The 13078-nt window shown below is 46.3% G+C and overlaps 1 protein-coding gene across 1 annotated transcript in view; it reads right to left on the bottom strand.

The window, feature by feature from the left end:
- Positions 1-9599, bottom strand: part of LOC147732881 (protein mono-ADP-ribosyltransferase PARP14-like) — a 1341877-nt gene extending 1332278 nt beyond the window's left edge. Inside the window, exon 1 of the mRNA XM_086957426.1 lies at positions 9381-9599. Within this exon, the coding sequence (XP_086813552.1) occupies positions 9381-9567 (187 nt within the window). The 5' untranslated portion in view covers positions 9568-9599. The remainder of the gene's footprint in view (positions 1-9380) is intronic.
- Positions 9600-13078: the final 3479 nt, after the last annotated feature.

Genomic DNA, 13078 nt, shown 5'->3' with positions numbered 1-13078 from the left:
GCTGCTTCATCAGCCAATGAATTGCCTACAGCATGTGCTCCCACACGCTGATGACCAAGAGTATTTATAACATGTGTGAGTGGCAGGCTTTCCTTGAGCGCCGCCACTTGGACCCAAACCGTTTTATGCTTAATTGTGCTATATTTGGTGTAGCGAAAATCATTCCATGACAAGAACAAATTGTCATTGCATGATTGCACACAATAAAAGGAATTGCACACTATAAGACTGCAGCTTGTTGGATCAGCAAATTCTGGAGTCAACACCAAAGCACGCAGCTCAGCCAATTGAGCTGTACAGTTTCCTAAAGACAGTGAGCGTAATACAGAAGATTTAAACTTGACGTCAACCACTGTACCTGGGACTATCGCGAAGGCGCCCAAATTGGCATGCTTTGAGCCTACGACCTACCTTGTGCAAGAGAGCGCTCTTTTAGAATCGCTATCTTTACAGCAGTAAGGATTTATTCAGTTGGAGAAAAACGCATCTCGGCTGAAGTCTACAAGTGTGATTAGTAAGCAATGGGGACTGTATCCCCTTCATTTATGTGAAACCCACTGTACCTGGAACGATTCAGATGACTAAATTTGTAGTATTGTCAAGTGTTAACAGGAAATTTGCTGCAAGCATATCTGCTTGCAAAGATCGAAGAATCTTCGTATGTTCCCGGAAGCCAGCTGGCAGAACTAAAGGTTGGTTGTATCAAAGCATGGATTGGTTTGATATGCTGGACATAATCAGGTATATAAGTACAACCAAAATTCAAGAAGCCCAGTAAAGATTGTAACATTTTCAGAGTAGGAGGAGGCTGCAATTGAGCACATTTCTCCGAGAAATGAGGGGCCAAGCCTCTACCTTCATTGTTGAGTTTGTAAACCCAAAAATATGACTGTCAAACAGGCAATGTGTGATTTTGCAAAATTAAATTTGCACCCTAGGTCGGCAAAAGACATGATGCGATCAACATGGACTAGATGTGGAATCAACTCATCATCCGTTAAATATATGTCATTCACATAAGAGAAAGCATTTGGGTCTAAATTGTGTAAAAGTGAGACCACACGCGCTGCAAAAGCCCCTGGACTGTTCTTATACCCCTTAGGCAAGCGTGAAAATATTTTTTGACTGCTGATTCCAGTGAATGCGTTCCAGTCACGGTTCTCTGGAGCCAGAGTGTGACTGTAAAAACCACTGGAAATATCTAGGGTCGTCTTATATCTTTTGCGTACAATGTTATTGACCAAAGCAGAGCTGTGCACGTTTTGTAGTGCAAATGCACGCCCATGACTATTCAAATTCCTGTAATCCAATACTATACGAAAGGAGCCATCCGGTTTCACGAACGGTAAAAGAGAATTATTCATTGCTGAAACACAGGGTTCAATCACACCCCGATATTCAAATTGTTTTAGTATTTCGTTAACAGCAGCTTTGGCCTCACGTTTGTTGGCATATTGAGCTTGTGGCTGTGGCATACAACATAAAGGTATCTCATGTGCCTGAGAAAATCTTGATTACGATACACAGCCGGCGCCACCAACGTTTGGCCTGGTACTTCTTCCCGAGACCCCTAAGTAGCGCGTGTGTTTGTCCACAATACCCTCCCACCAGTATCAAAGACGTCCGTGGTGCGAGGGACAAACCTCCTATTTTTTAGATCTATAGGTTTTTCAAGCTTGAATTTTAAAAGGTTCTAATTACAACCCGGCTTTGTCCTACCTTTTGGCTTGCTATATTAGTCATGGCTGTTAATATTACAGCACCGAACCGTGCAGCTGTTAGAGCACATTTGACCCAACACGGAGTGCCCATTACGGGGGCGGACTTTATTTTTGTTGTAGAGGCAAATGCCGCCTACCGCTTCGAGGTTTTTTACACCTGGGTTAAAGTTCCGGCTGTGGACGGTAATGATTAATTCTTTCATGAGTATGTGCTAGGTGTAGGCCCTGCGAGGTATCGTCCCTATAATTTGCTTGAAGTTCTGTTGTCGGCATGGCAACACACTATTTGGTTTAATGGCGCCCTTCCTCACCCTGTTACATCGGTCCGTCTCGCCCCATTGCTAGAGTTGGGTATGAGAGTGGTGGGGGCATTCCCTGTCGTTTCTGATATGATCCTAGCAAATCTAAAATGGGAAACAGTAAGCTTACAGGTGAGTCAGTTCTTAGAGTCGGTTCCTAATGTGGATAACCCACAGGAATTGCTGAAACTTATAGCCAAGGCATATAAATCCTTAGATCAAAATATTTGGGAGTTAAACCTTTTACTCAAACTCAGCAACAAACTAAGCCCCAACCTGAAAAGGAGGGGAGACCATTCATTTCTAAAATAAAATTGGAGTAAGAATATACAGCAGAAACCACAGAAGCAGAATTTGTGCGCTGGTTCACCGACCGCTATAACTTCTGAGCGTAAATATGATTTGCATGACCGCACTAAACTAAAGACCCCGGAACAATGTCTGAGCAGCTCTACACCCTCTGCTAGAAACAGGAAGCACAAGCGATTTTAAACTACCAGCTTATTTTTTCTCCAAGTGCACAAGAAATGAGGAAAGAGTCCGCTGTGGCCACTGCAAACTGTCAAATGTACTTCATGTCTGGGAAGAATGTCAAATTGGCTCATTCTCGTGGTACTCAAGAGCTACACATACCTCACTATACTGTATGTATGCATGCATGCATGGTAAATATGACTGCTGGGAAGCTTGCTCTAATGTGATCTGGGCAGCATGTATGCTGATTCTGCATTGGTTAATCTCCCTATGCTGAAGCCAGCTTTGGAACATTCCAGAAAGCGAGGCACATTCAAATATGTGGCAAAGTAGTTGCCCCACGCTCTGAGCCATTCATTTTCAAGAATCTCCAATACACACTGCCCATCTGTTCGCAATTGCCCTTCAATGTGCCGTGGTTCAAGGATGAATGTAAAACTGTTCCACAGCACACATGTGCACATATAATGAACAAGCTGAGCAAACACCTGCCAGTGATTTCTAAACTGGTCCTGTTGTTTAATATGGAGACCAAACCTGATGCATGGATAGTTTGATAAAAAACAGTCCTGGTTATGCTCAGTTACGTTCCTGTAATGTTTAACTACAAGAGACAGACTAGGCTCCCTTTAGGGGTGATGGATTACCTGCTTGTGCATATCTACACACACCATGTGGCCCTGGCTATATATAATAAAGACTAGTATCGCTGTGCTTCCTGCATCACTCTCCACCAGGGAAGCAATTCATCTGCGTGCTGCCAGTATCTCAGTTCGAAATTGCCAATTTCCTGTGATGTACTCCAGCGCCCATGAAGCCTGGTCCACGCTATTGGAACCCCACACATCAAGAGAACAAGCATTTGCAATGCAATGGTCTCGGCATCATTAAAGGTAGAGCTATTGGCATTGCTCATGACATTTTTTTTCTTTAAATCAAAAATAAAACTCTGCCCTCACCACTCTGCACTCACCACTCTGCACTCACCACCACTCTGCACTCACCACTCACCACTCTGCACTCACCACTCACCACTCTGCACTCACCACTCACCACTCTGCACTCACCACTCACCACTCTGCACTCACCACCACTCTGCACTCACCACCACTCTGCACTCTGCCCTCACCACCACTCTGCACTCTGCCCTCACCACCACTCTGCCCTCACCACCACTCTGCCCTCACCACCACTCTGCCCTCACCACCACTCTGCCCTCACCACCACTCTGCCCTCACCACCACTCTGCACTCACCACCACTCTGCCCTCACCACCACTCTGCACTCACCACCACTCTGCACTCACCACCACTCTGCACTCACCACCACTCTGCACTCACCACCACTCTGCACTCACCACCACTCTGCACTCCTCACCACTCTGCACCACTCACCACTCTGCACCACTCACCACTCTGCACCACTCACCACTCTGCACCACTCACCACTCTGCACCACTCACCACTCTGCACTCACCACTCTGCTTGGTCTCTGTGGAAGTTTGTACTCCCTCTCAGACAGCACACAGCGTAAACTTATAGACACTGTTGGCTGATAAATCGGCATGGTGTGTATCACTTTCACCTACCGAATTAAGTGATTTCTATGGTCTTTTCTCTTTCTGTTGCACGAACCGGTGATACTAAGTGTCATCTTTCAACCTTCCGTGAAGTGAGGGGCGCTAGGTGATGGCCGCACTGTAGTGAGGCTCCCGCTGTACTCCGAGAAACACGCATCATAAACCCCATCCCGGCAGCAAAACTTGGACCCCCGACATCACCGATCGAAGCAGGATACTAGGCTGCATCTGTCCCCCGACATTGACGCCGATCAAAGATAGCGGAGGGAAGCGACGAGCAGCGGAGTCTGGTGGCGAGGTGAGGGGAGGATTGACTGGAGCGCCCGCCTGGGAACATCACGCGAGCCCGAGGAGGTGTAGGCCGTGCCACGAGGCAACCTGCGGCCTGGTGTGCCCATCGGGTGAAGTCGGAGCTGCTCGCTGAGGTTGGTGTTTCTCCCCCCCATCCCCCGTGGGGCACAGAGACCTACCCGCAAGCCCTGAAAGAACTGCCCAGGGTGCCGATTGCAAATTCGGCCCGAACTGGTAGATGGAGCACGAAGCTAGCTGAGGCCTACTCTGCAAAGGAGGTGAGAAGTGGCGGCCGCTAGGCGTGTGGAGAGAGCCATAAAGCGAGGCAAGCTACCGCGAGTGGGTTGGGCATGGCGAGTGGTGGCACGAAATAAGGACCTGCTACAGGCCCCTGGGACCGGACATTAGCAGCGCAGCTTTCCTATCTGTTCCAATTACCGGCAAGGGAGTTGTATGTTAGTTGCCACTAGAGCCACTACCACGGGCGGCATAGTGCCACGAGTGAAGCGGACAGCGCGAAGGGCAGTGGCTCCCTATTGGCGACAGAGACTACTTAGTGGTGTGCCTCAAATTACGTCCTCGTGTCCGCATAGGACACCAACAGCAATCTCACAACTGTAAGAGACGCAAACTCCTCTGTTGGGGATACAGGCCCCCACATTCCTGTCCGTGTATGAACAACACGGTTAATTGCTGGAGAGATAGCTACGCGAAGGGTCCTGCCGCTGGTAGCACCCCCCCCCCCCCCCGGGGACATTTGCTGGACATAAACTACTGGTTGTTCTGCAAGGCGTTTGAGAGCGCAGGCTTTGGAAAACCTGTGCAAATCCCTGACCACAGACACCACTGATTCACACGTCACAAAAGGCGCCACTACCACACAGCCATGGGAAGAACGGAACCTAAACAAGCAAAATTATCGTTTGACACCTGCAAAACGCCCAGCTCCAGCTCGAGGGAACGTGTAGATGAGGACCCTCCGGAGACAAGAGATGAGGGGTGGAAAGAGCTTCTTGTAGGGATGCGGCAAAGCCTTTCCTCAATCAACACTAAAATGGACGCCATGAACAGCAGGCTAGAGTCGGTGGTGGCGAAACTCGACCAGCACAGGAACGTTTTAGAGAGGCGGAGCATAGAGTGTCCGAGTTGGAAGATGGCGCATCAGTTAATGTCACCCCTCACGATTTCATTGAACTCGCGGCCGCCCCGGAAGTCAGGCACGGTCGCCTGTGACGGGGGCGGGGCCACGTTCACACCGGAAGAGGAGGCAGGCGGAGTCGTAGCGTCTCGCGGCCCGGGGCTCCTGTGAGCGGTGTAGAGCCCCGGGGCCGCGCCAGCAGGAGGTTGGGCGCCGCGTGCTGAGGTAAGGTAAGTTCCAAAAGGCTGAAGCGCGATTGGTGCACTTGTGTGTGTGTATGCTCGTGTGTGTGTGTATGTATGTGTGCGACGTGACGGCGGGGGAGGGGGGGCCTCGGTGCACTTGTGTGTGTGCGCGCGTGTGTGTATGAGTCAGGGGTGGTGTCTCTGTATGTATGTATGTGCGTGCGTGCATGGGCGCGTGTGTGTGTGTATGCGCATGCGTGTGTGGTGCTTGCGCTTCCCAGGAGACAGCGCCTGGCCACAGCGCGCGTTCCAGTTACAAATCGCCTGGAAGGATGCGCGTGGCCAGGACTGTCTCCTGGGAATGATAGTCGCTGACAAAAGATCTCGGCGGAGACGCGCTTCCGCGCGTTGACGCCGAGACCTAAAAAGAACACAATGTCCTAACACAACACAGAAAAAATCAGGCTCTTGGCATTTATCTATATTAATAACACAAAAATACATTAATTGGCCATTATTGGCACATAAGAGTGCTCCTACCACACCCTCCTTTGAAAGACATACATATGCATGGCCTGTCTACTATCCTAGAAGATGCTCAAGTGATGTGGAATACATCATGGTGGTCCACAGAAAAGTATCACACAACATGTTGAAACTGACAAATTCAACTAAACATAAGAACGCACCCTCACCCTCTTACACTACAGATGGTACATCTTCCAGGGTCGGAGTGGCCATACGGCAATCACACAGTGCCCGAGGGGCTCGTCTGATAGGTCAGTGTGTGGGCTGTTTTTTTTAAAGGTTTGTGGGCTTTTTGGTCCAGTGGCAAACTTTCTAAGGTTGATTTCATTGATACTACCACAAACATTGCTTGTAACAGGCATAAATGCACGCAGAATTGGAAGGCTTACCAGGACTTTCTGTTTATTATTTCGTTTTTTGCATTCCATATTATGCAATGATTTCAAGACCTCAAAGAAAATCACATTTTGTCCTTCGGGCACTGCCCTTTCCCTTGTAATAAAGTTTTTTCTGGTGTTTTCTTTTGGCCATTTGTGGTTGCCCCACAAACCAGTTGTCTTCAATGGGTTTACACCTTCAGGGGAATTATTTTACCTCATTAGTGCCAAATTAACAACCAAGTAAGGTAGTAAGCAACTGGAAGATGACCAGTCAAGCTTTCCAAAGGGCCCCAAAGGAACACATGACCACACATTTTTAGTAACTCTTGCCGCACTCACCATCTCATGGTGCGTCTTTCCTTCATTCTCTTGAACAGAAAAACATGTCTTTAACTGGACATTCAACTCCCTCTTACAGCCCCTTTCCTTGGACAATATTCAAATTGAGCAGTTACATAAAATATATCTGTTGTTTAGAAGACGTTGCTACTATATGTACTTATGGGTGTCTAATGCTACACAAGTGGTTAACTGGAAGGATGACATGTACTTTCTGTTGATTATTTTGTTTTTTGTTTCTTGCATTCCATATCCTACCCAACCACATTACAATACAACCCAGCTAACACCTCTCTCAGAGATAAGACCTACTTACACCTGCCACACATTTTCCTTTTAAGGTACTGAGAGCAGCAGTGACTCACCTTCTGCCCACCTTCTGCCAAAGATATGTCCAAAGTTGCCAAATGTGGCAACTCCGTGCTCGAGGCAGGGTCAATTTTGAGCACTTTGGATGAAATACAAAATGTTACTTTAGTTTCTTTATTTTTTTGCCAACAGGCCCTGAAATTTACACTGTTAATCTTTGTAAAGTGTGGCGGGCCTGTGAGAGTATAGTTTCACAAAACAACATTATACTCCCTACAGTACACTGCAGAGTAAGTTTATCAGTGTAAAGCATCTGAAGTAAGTATTAGTATAAGAAAAGGGCATCAGTGTGGCATTAGCTGAATAAATGTAAGTGAATATGGTGGTATATCAGAATATCTACTTAAACTAACATTACACTGCACAACACTACACGCCACTCCATAACACACCATTACCACTTGACTCAACTCTACTCCATAATACTACAATCCACTCAACTTTAAAACACTTCACTCTAGGCTCCTTTACAGCAATAGGTTTTAGCCATAATGAATAGCAGCCACACTAGTGTACAACAGGGCTAACATATTGGCCAAACCATAGGCAAGACTTATTGACTATGCCAATGCTGGTTAGACTAAGCTGTTTTACCAGGATTGAAACTTGTGAGCTGAAAATAACTAAGCATCTCTGCAACAAAATCATTACGCCGTTGGGATTTCTTACATAACATACAAATACATCCTAACCTTACAAGCTATGCCCTTCAGCAGGTACTGCTATTTTAGAATTCAAACATGTGGGCAGAGAGAGCAAAAAGATCTCTCCAGCAAATGCAATGCATGAACCGCTGGAGTTATTTAACCAGTTACCATGAAACTTGCTGAATAAACACAGATCTCTGCATTAGCCCCGAGCTAGATTAAAATGCAGTCTGTGGCCAATTTAATAGGCCAAAACAGCTTTGCTGTCATATCTTTCTTAGTTACCAATGTCTCTAGCAGCAGAGTTTGTACAAAAAATGTGCATGATTACTTACTGACAACACTCCTCCTTTATAGCTGAACTCCTTTCTGCCGCCATCCCCAGCTACTGGTTCCCGGAGTAAACGATTGCCATTCCTACCGATTGGGGCTTGGCGGGGGCGGGCGACCGAGAGGGAGGCTTTTTGGTCGAGATTTTAGGCTGACGGGCAGGGGTCTTTAAAACCGGCCATTTTACAAGCGGCGTCACCATTTTTGTAAGGTGAGACGCCAGCCGGCAGATGTAGGGGAAGATTAGTTGTAAAAAATGTTCCCTCCCTCTTACCTTGAAGAACAGTTTGTTTATTACAGGCAGGGTCAAGTTATAGGTTATTTGGTTGAGCACAGGTGCATTGGAGGGGAATTGCAATGTATTGAGTGCACTTTGGTATTATAGAAGGGGGCAAGCGGCCTTTTTCACACATATTAAAGTCATTGGTGGTCTGAGCTGCACTTTTTAGGGCCAAACATATTTTTTAGCGCTCAGTCTTATAAGGGTTCCGCTTACAAACTGCTGCCCGACTTAAAATCTCCCATGACATTTAGTGGACCGCTGAGATGACTTAGGGAGTTATAAAAATTGCATATAACTCTGGGAGATAAAGTAGGGTTGACACTGACTGGCGTTTAATGTCTCACGCAGTACAAACATTTAGAAAAATAACTTAAAACCGGTATTTTTCCCGTATTAAAAAAAAGCACATAGAAGGCACTTTAAAATGTGTTATACTTCCACATCTGCCTCGGTGATCCCTGACTGATAATTCAAGTAAACCAAGACAGAAGGCCATGTTTAAAACGTATTTGGACGATTTTACAGAACAACAAAAAATGTAATATCATGGCTGGGCTTTTGCAGACTCTTACAGCGTAAATAAACAACGGGTACTTTTCACTGAGAAAGGCGACAACCATAGTTCAGGTAAAATCCCTAACACAAACGTGCACATTTGTAGCACGTCTACCTCAACATTTAACGATCACGTTTTGTTCACGGGGACCCTCCTCAACGCACCCATACGTTAACTTTTCAATGCTGCTCGAAGACGCCTCGCTCCCAATATGAAATCTCATCCCAGAAGAAGGAGTGCGGAAAGAGATCCGAGGGGTACCTTCGAGTTCGGCAAAGTGCACGCGCACCTCCCCGGGGCGGGAGACTGTGATCTGACATTCGCCCCCGCCGGACTTCTTTTGGCTCTGGAAGTAGCACAGGAGCTTGTTCTTCAGCGCCTTGGTGCAGCCCTGGGAGCCCCATTCCCCCCGCACCAGGACGGTGTACGGGTAAGCTTCGTCTCCCATGTCCGTGTTCTCGCTACCGCTGCCCGGCTCGGAATGACGCGAGAATTGGACTTCCGGCGGTCACGGACAGCGCTTGAATTGGGAAAAATGTCCTGGGGGATGAAACCATACATTGGAGGTCAAAGTGTGGCAAAGATAAGAAGGTGAAGTCACACGGTACCGAGTCATGTAGAGCAGAGTCTGACCGTCGACGTGTATTTTTTTTATTTAAAAGATACCCCAAAGAAATCGGCAACAAGGACAAAGGTGACACTGAATATGTTTTGCTTAATTAATGAGCCAGAAAAAGGCAGTATTTTAAAATATCTTGTGGGTTAACGCTCTTGTGTAGGGGTCTTTATGTGCCTGACAAATTTGATGGGATAATAATGCAAGATATTTATGGTGGTTAATGCACTTGCTGGAGAGACCTGTTTGTTGCCTGGTCATAGTTTTGATTCATAAAGTAGCATTTAGGGCTAATGTGCCTGCTGCAAAGGACAGTGTGTAACACACAGATCATAGATTTGTATTTTATGTAGATAGTTCCTTGGGATCCTGTTTTTGACACATATGTTGTGTCGTGGGCCATGGGCCCGCATGCCGCTAAATTATTGACATAGACACCATTAGTATAGTACTACAAATGGCCTCGAGCACGTGCACCCGGGCCCTTTTATTAGCAGGCTCACGTCACTCGTGACGCCTGTGAGGGATGCATGTGGGGGTGCAAGTGTGCTCACTCCCATAGGGGAGTGGCTATAAAATCTATGCCTGTCGAAACACTAGAACGTGTCTCGCAGAACATAACATACCTCCCAAATTTTAGTAAAACAAAAACTCTATAGTTCAACCTGTAGGGATCAACAGTAACAAAATATACACCACAGGGTCCATTACTTTCTCGGATCTGGCATCAGGAAGACGGCAGACCAGGACTGGTGACTCAGACTGTGGCAGGACACTCTCAGCAGGTATTCATCATTTAACCTGATCGGTTCAGGATACGAGCTCTTGCTTGAAGATGTCATCTGCGCACCAGGACTGTGCCAGTGTAAACATGTCCTTTAGTCCCACGTAACTTCTGTCCGCTGACCTGGATGATGGTATCTGGTGTGTAACAATAGTCGATTAGCTAGGTGTGTCAGGATCATGGTGGAAGTCCATTGTGAAAGTTCACTGGATCATTTCCGTCTTTCCTAAAGTCTCTCTTAGGCTGTCTTGCTGTGTCCGGTGACGTGTCGGTCGGGCAATGTCTCTTCCTGCTCTCCCGCCTGGGGAGACCCTTCTTTGGGCTTGCCACAGGACTGCTGGTAGGCTGCGATGGGGCTGCGATGGGGCTGCATGTGTGCCGGCTGGGGGCAGCTGTAAACCGCCGATGAGCCAGTAGCCAGTCTCTCGCACAAACCTCAAGGGTATATGGGTCTTGGTCAGAACATGCTCTTGCTCCTGCAGTTCGGGTTAGCAGGTAGCCTCTGAGTTTTCTTATTGACTAGTTTGGCACTAGTGAAGGACTCCACTCCATGTGTCTTCGAGATGGTGTCAGTAGTCGCACTTGATGAGGACTGGCATGGTAGCATTGCCAGCCATGTGGTGAATCGGGACAACGGCGGGTGATGACTTGCCTTGATGGATGCAGGCGTCTAGTCTGGAGTTGATCACCTGAGGCAGGGAGTGTCCATGTTGTCTGTGGAGGCACTTGCATCAGTGTCCAGGGACTTTTTGGGCTGTGGGAACTTTTATGACGGAGGAGTGATGACCACACTGAGAAACGTAAAGCTTGAGACTCAGTTCGCGCAGGCTGTGCGGCTTACTCTCTAACTCCCGCTGTGCGGTTGTATGGCATCCTATACTTGTTGCTAAGAGCTCTGGAATGCCTTGTGCACCAGCATAGACTGTTATGGTTAGAAATATATCAGTTGGTGGATGCTGGATGCACAGTGAAGAGCTCACCTGTGGATGGGATCCTTCTTATTACAATAAATCATTTTTATCTTGAAATTGTCAAGCAATTCTTACATATTGGCGACGAGGACGGGATACAACACAAGATAATAAAGAGGATCTCAACACCCAGTTTTTATTTTTATTTTTTAGTTCTTTTGAACTTTGCTTCAAATTGGACTTTTCTTCAAACTGGACTTACTTCAAAAAGAAATTAAGGTACTGTGATCTGCTTTAATCCAGCTGTTTGACATCTATCTTATGTGACTCTTTTCATTTGTAGTTGTTTAAATTTTTTTTTTTAAAAGATTAGAAAAGCAGTGGTGGACTCTTCATATTTTATGTGAACTTGATTTCTACGCTTTGAAGGATTTTTCACGGGTTTGACTGCTATGCTTTGAAGGACCGCTCAGATTGGTTGAAATTTTGGATATTTACAGCCTCTTGTCAAAGCAATACTTTGACTCTTTTAACAAAGGTGCATATTTAATAGTATTGTAGCTTGTTGCCCGATATTTTCCCACATATCGACTCTCATTAATTGGCACTTTGAAGTTACAGTTGTTGTGGCGCGTGGGGAAATAGCATACAAGCGCATGGCGATTTGCACTGTTCCTTGGCTGTATCGCATCTTTTAAACTTACCTGGAGGCTTTGCTTGTGATCTTCGTTCGTACTTTGACTGAGAAGAGACGTCACAGCAGCAATGTCGTGTGGATCTTGGTGGTGTCTCCTGGCAACGTCTGTTCCTGGCAGCGTCTCTTCAGTGTAGAGCAGCGTTCTTCAGTTCTAGCCAGCGTCTCTTTGATCCTCGGTCCCCTGGAGTTGACGTCATCACGTGACATCACACGTCATCGTGCTGACGTGGGCGCCATCTTTGAAGGATTGTCCGATTAACAGTGTGTGTCAAATCAGTGATGCACACACTTTAAAAGCGTTTTCTCAACTTTATAAAGATCATTTGGACTGCTTTGCGTGCTCAACCAGTGACACGCACACTTCGTAATTTTGTATGTTTTAGCGTGTTACGAGCAGTGACATGCCCACTCACTTTGGAAATGCTATTAAGCGTGTCAGACCAACAACAGTGACACGCACACTCAAGACATTGAAGGGTAATTTTGAGATACATCATTTACTTATGTTTACTTCTTGACATGTGTTTTATATGCATACTGTGACATGTACAAGCTATTTAACGCTTATCTTCTCATGACATTATTCTCAATTTTTACCAATGTGTAGTGTTTATTTTAAAAGAAAAATATTGATATTTACATCTTTATTATCTGTGTTGTGTTACACTACGTCTGAAGGGGATTTTATTTAGTTTGAAGGTTTTGGTGTGTATATTTTTATATTCCCTTCTTGAGAAGTCAATTGTGAAAATACGCAAAATGCAAAATGTAACGTCACCACCGTTCTTTTTGTCTTCTTCTGGGGACCCTCCCATCAGATGGCAGAAATGACGTAAAGTGTTTGAACGTTATGCTAGAGTGTGTGGTTCAAGTTTAAGCGCAGAGGAAAACTGCGCTACTGTTACAATGCCTAGGTTCGGAAGGTCAGGATGTATTTGACCACCTGCCTGA

The sequence above is a fragment of the Lissotriton vulgaris genome, chromosome 2_1 (genome assembly GCF_964263255.1).
Source record: "Lissotriton vulgaris chromosome 2_1, aLisVul1.2, whole genome shotgun sequence".
NCBI lineage: Eukaryota > Metazoa > Chordata > Amphibia > Caudata > Salamandridae > Lissotriton > Lissotriton vulgaris.
Note: the sequence above shows the minus strand (reverse complement) of the source record. Positions and strands in the feature narration are given on the sequence as shown.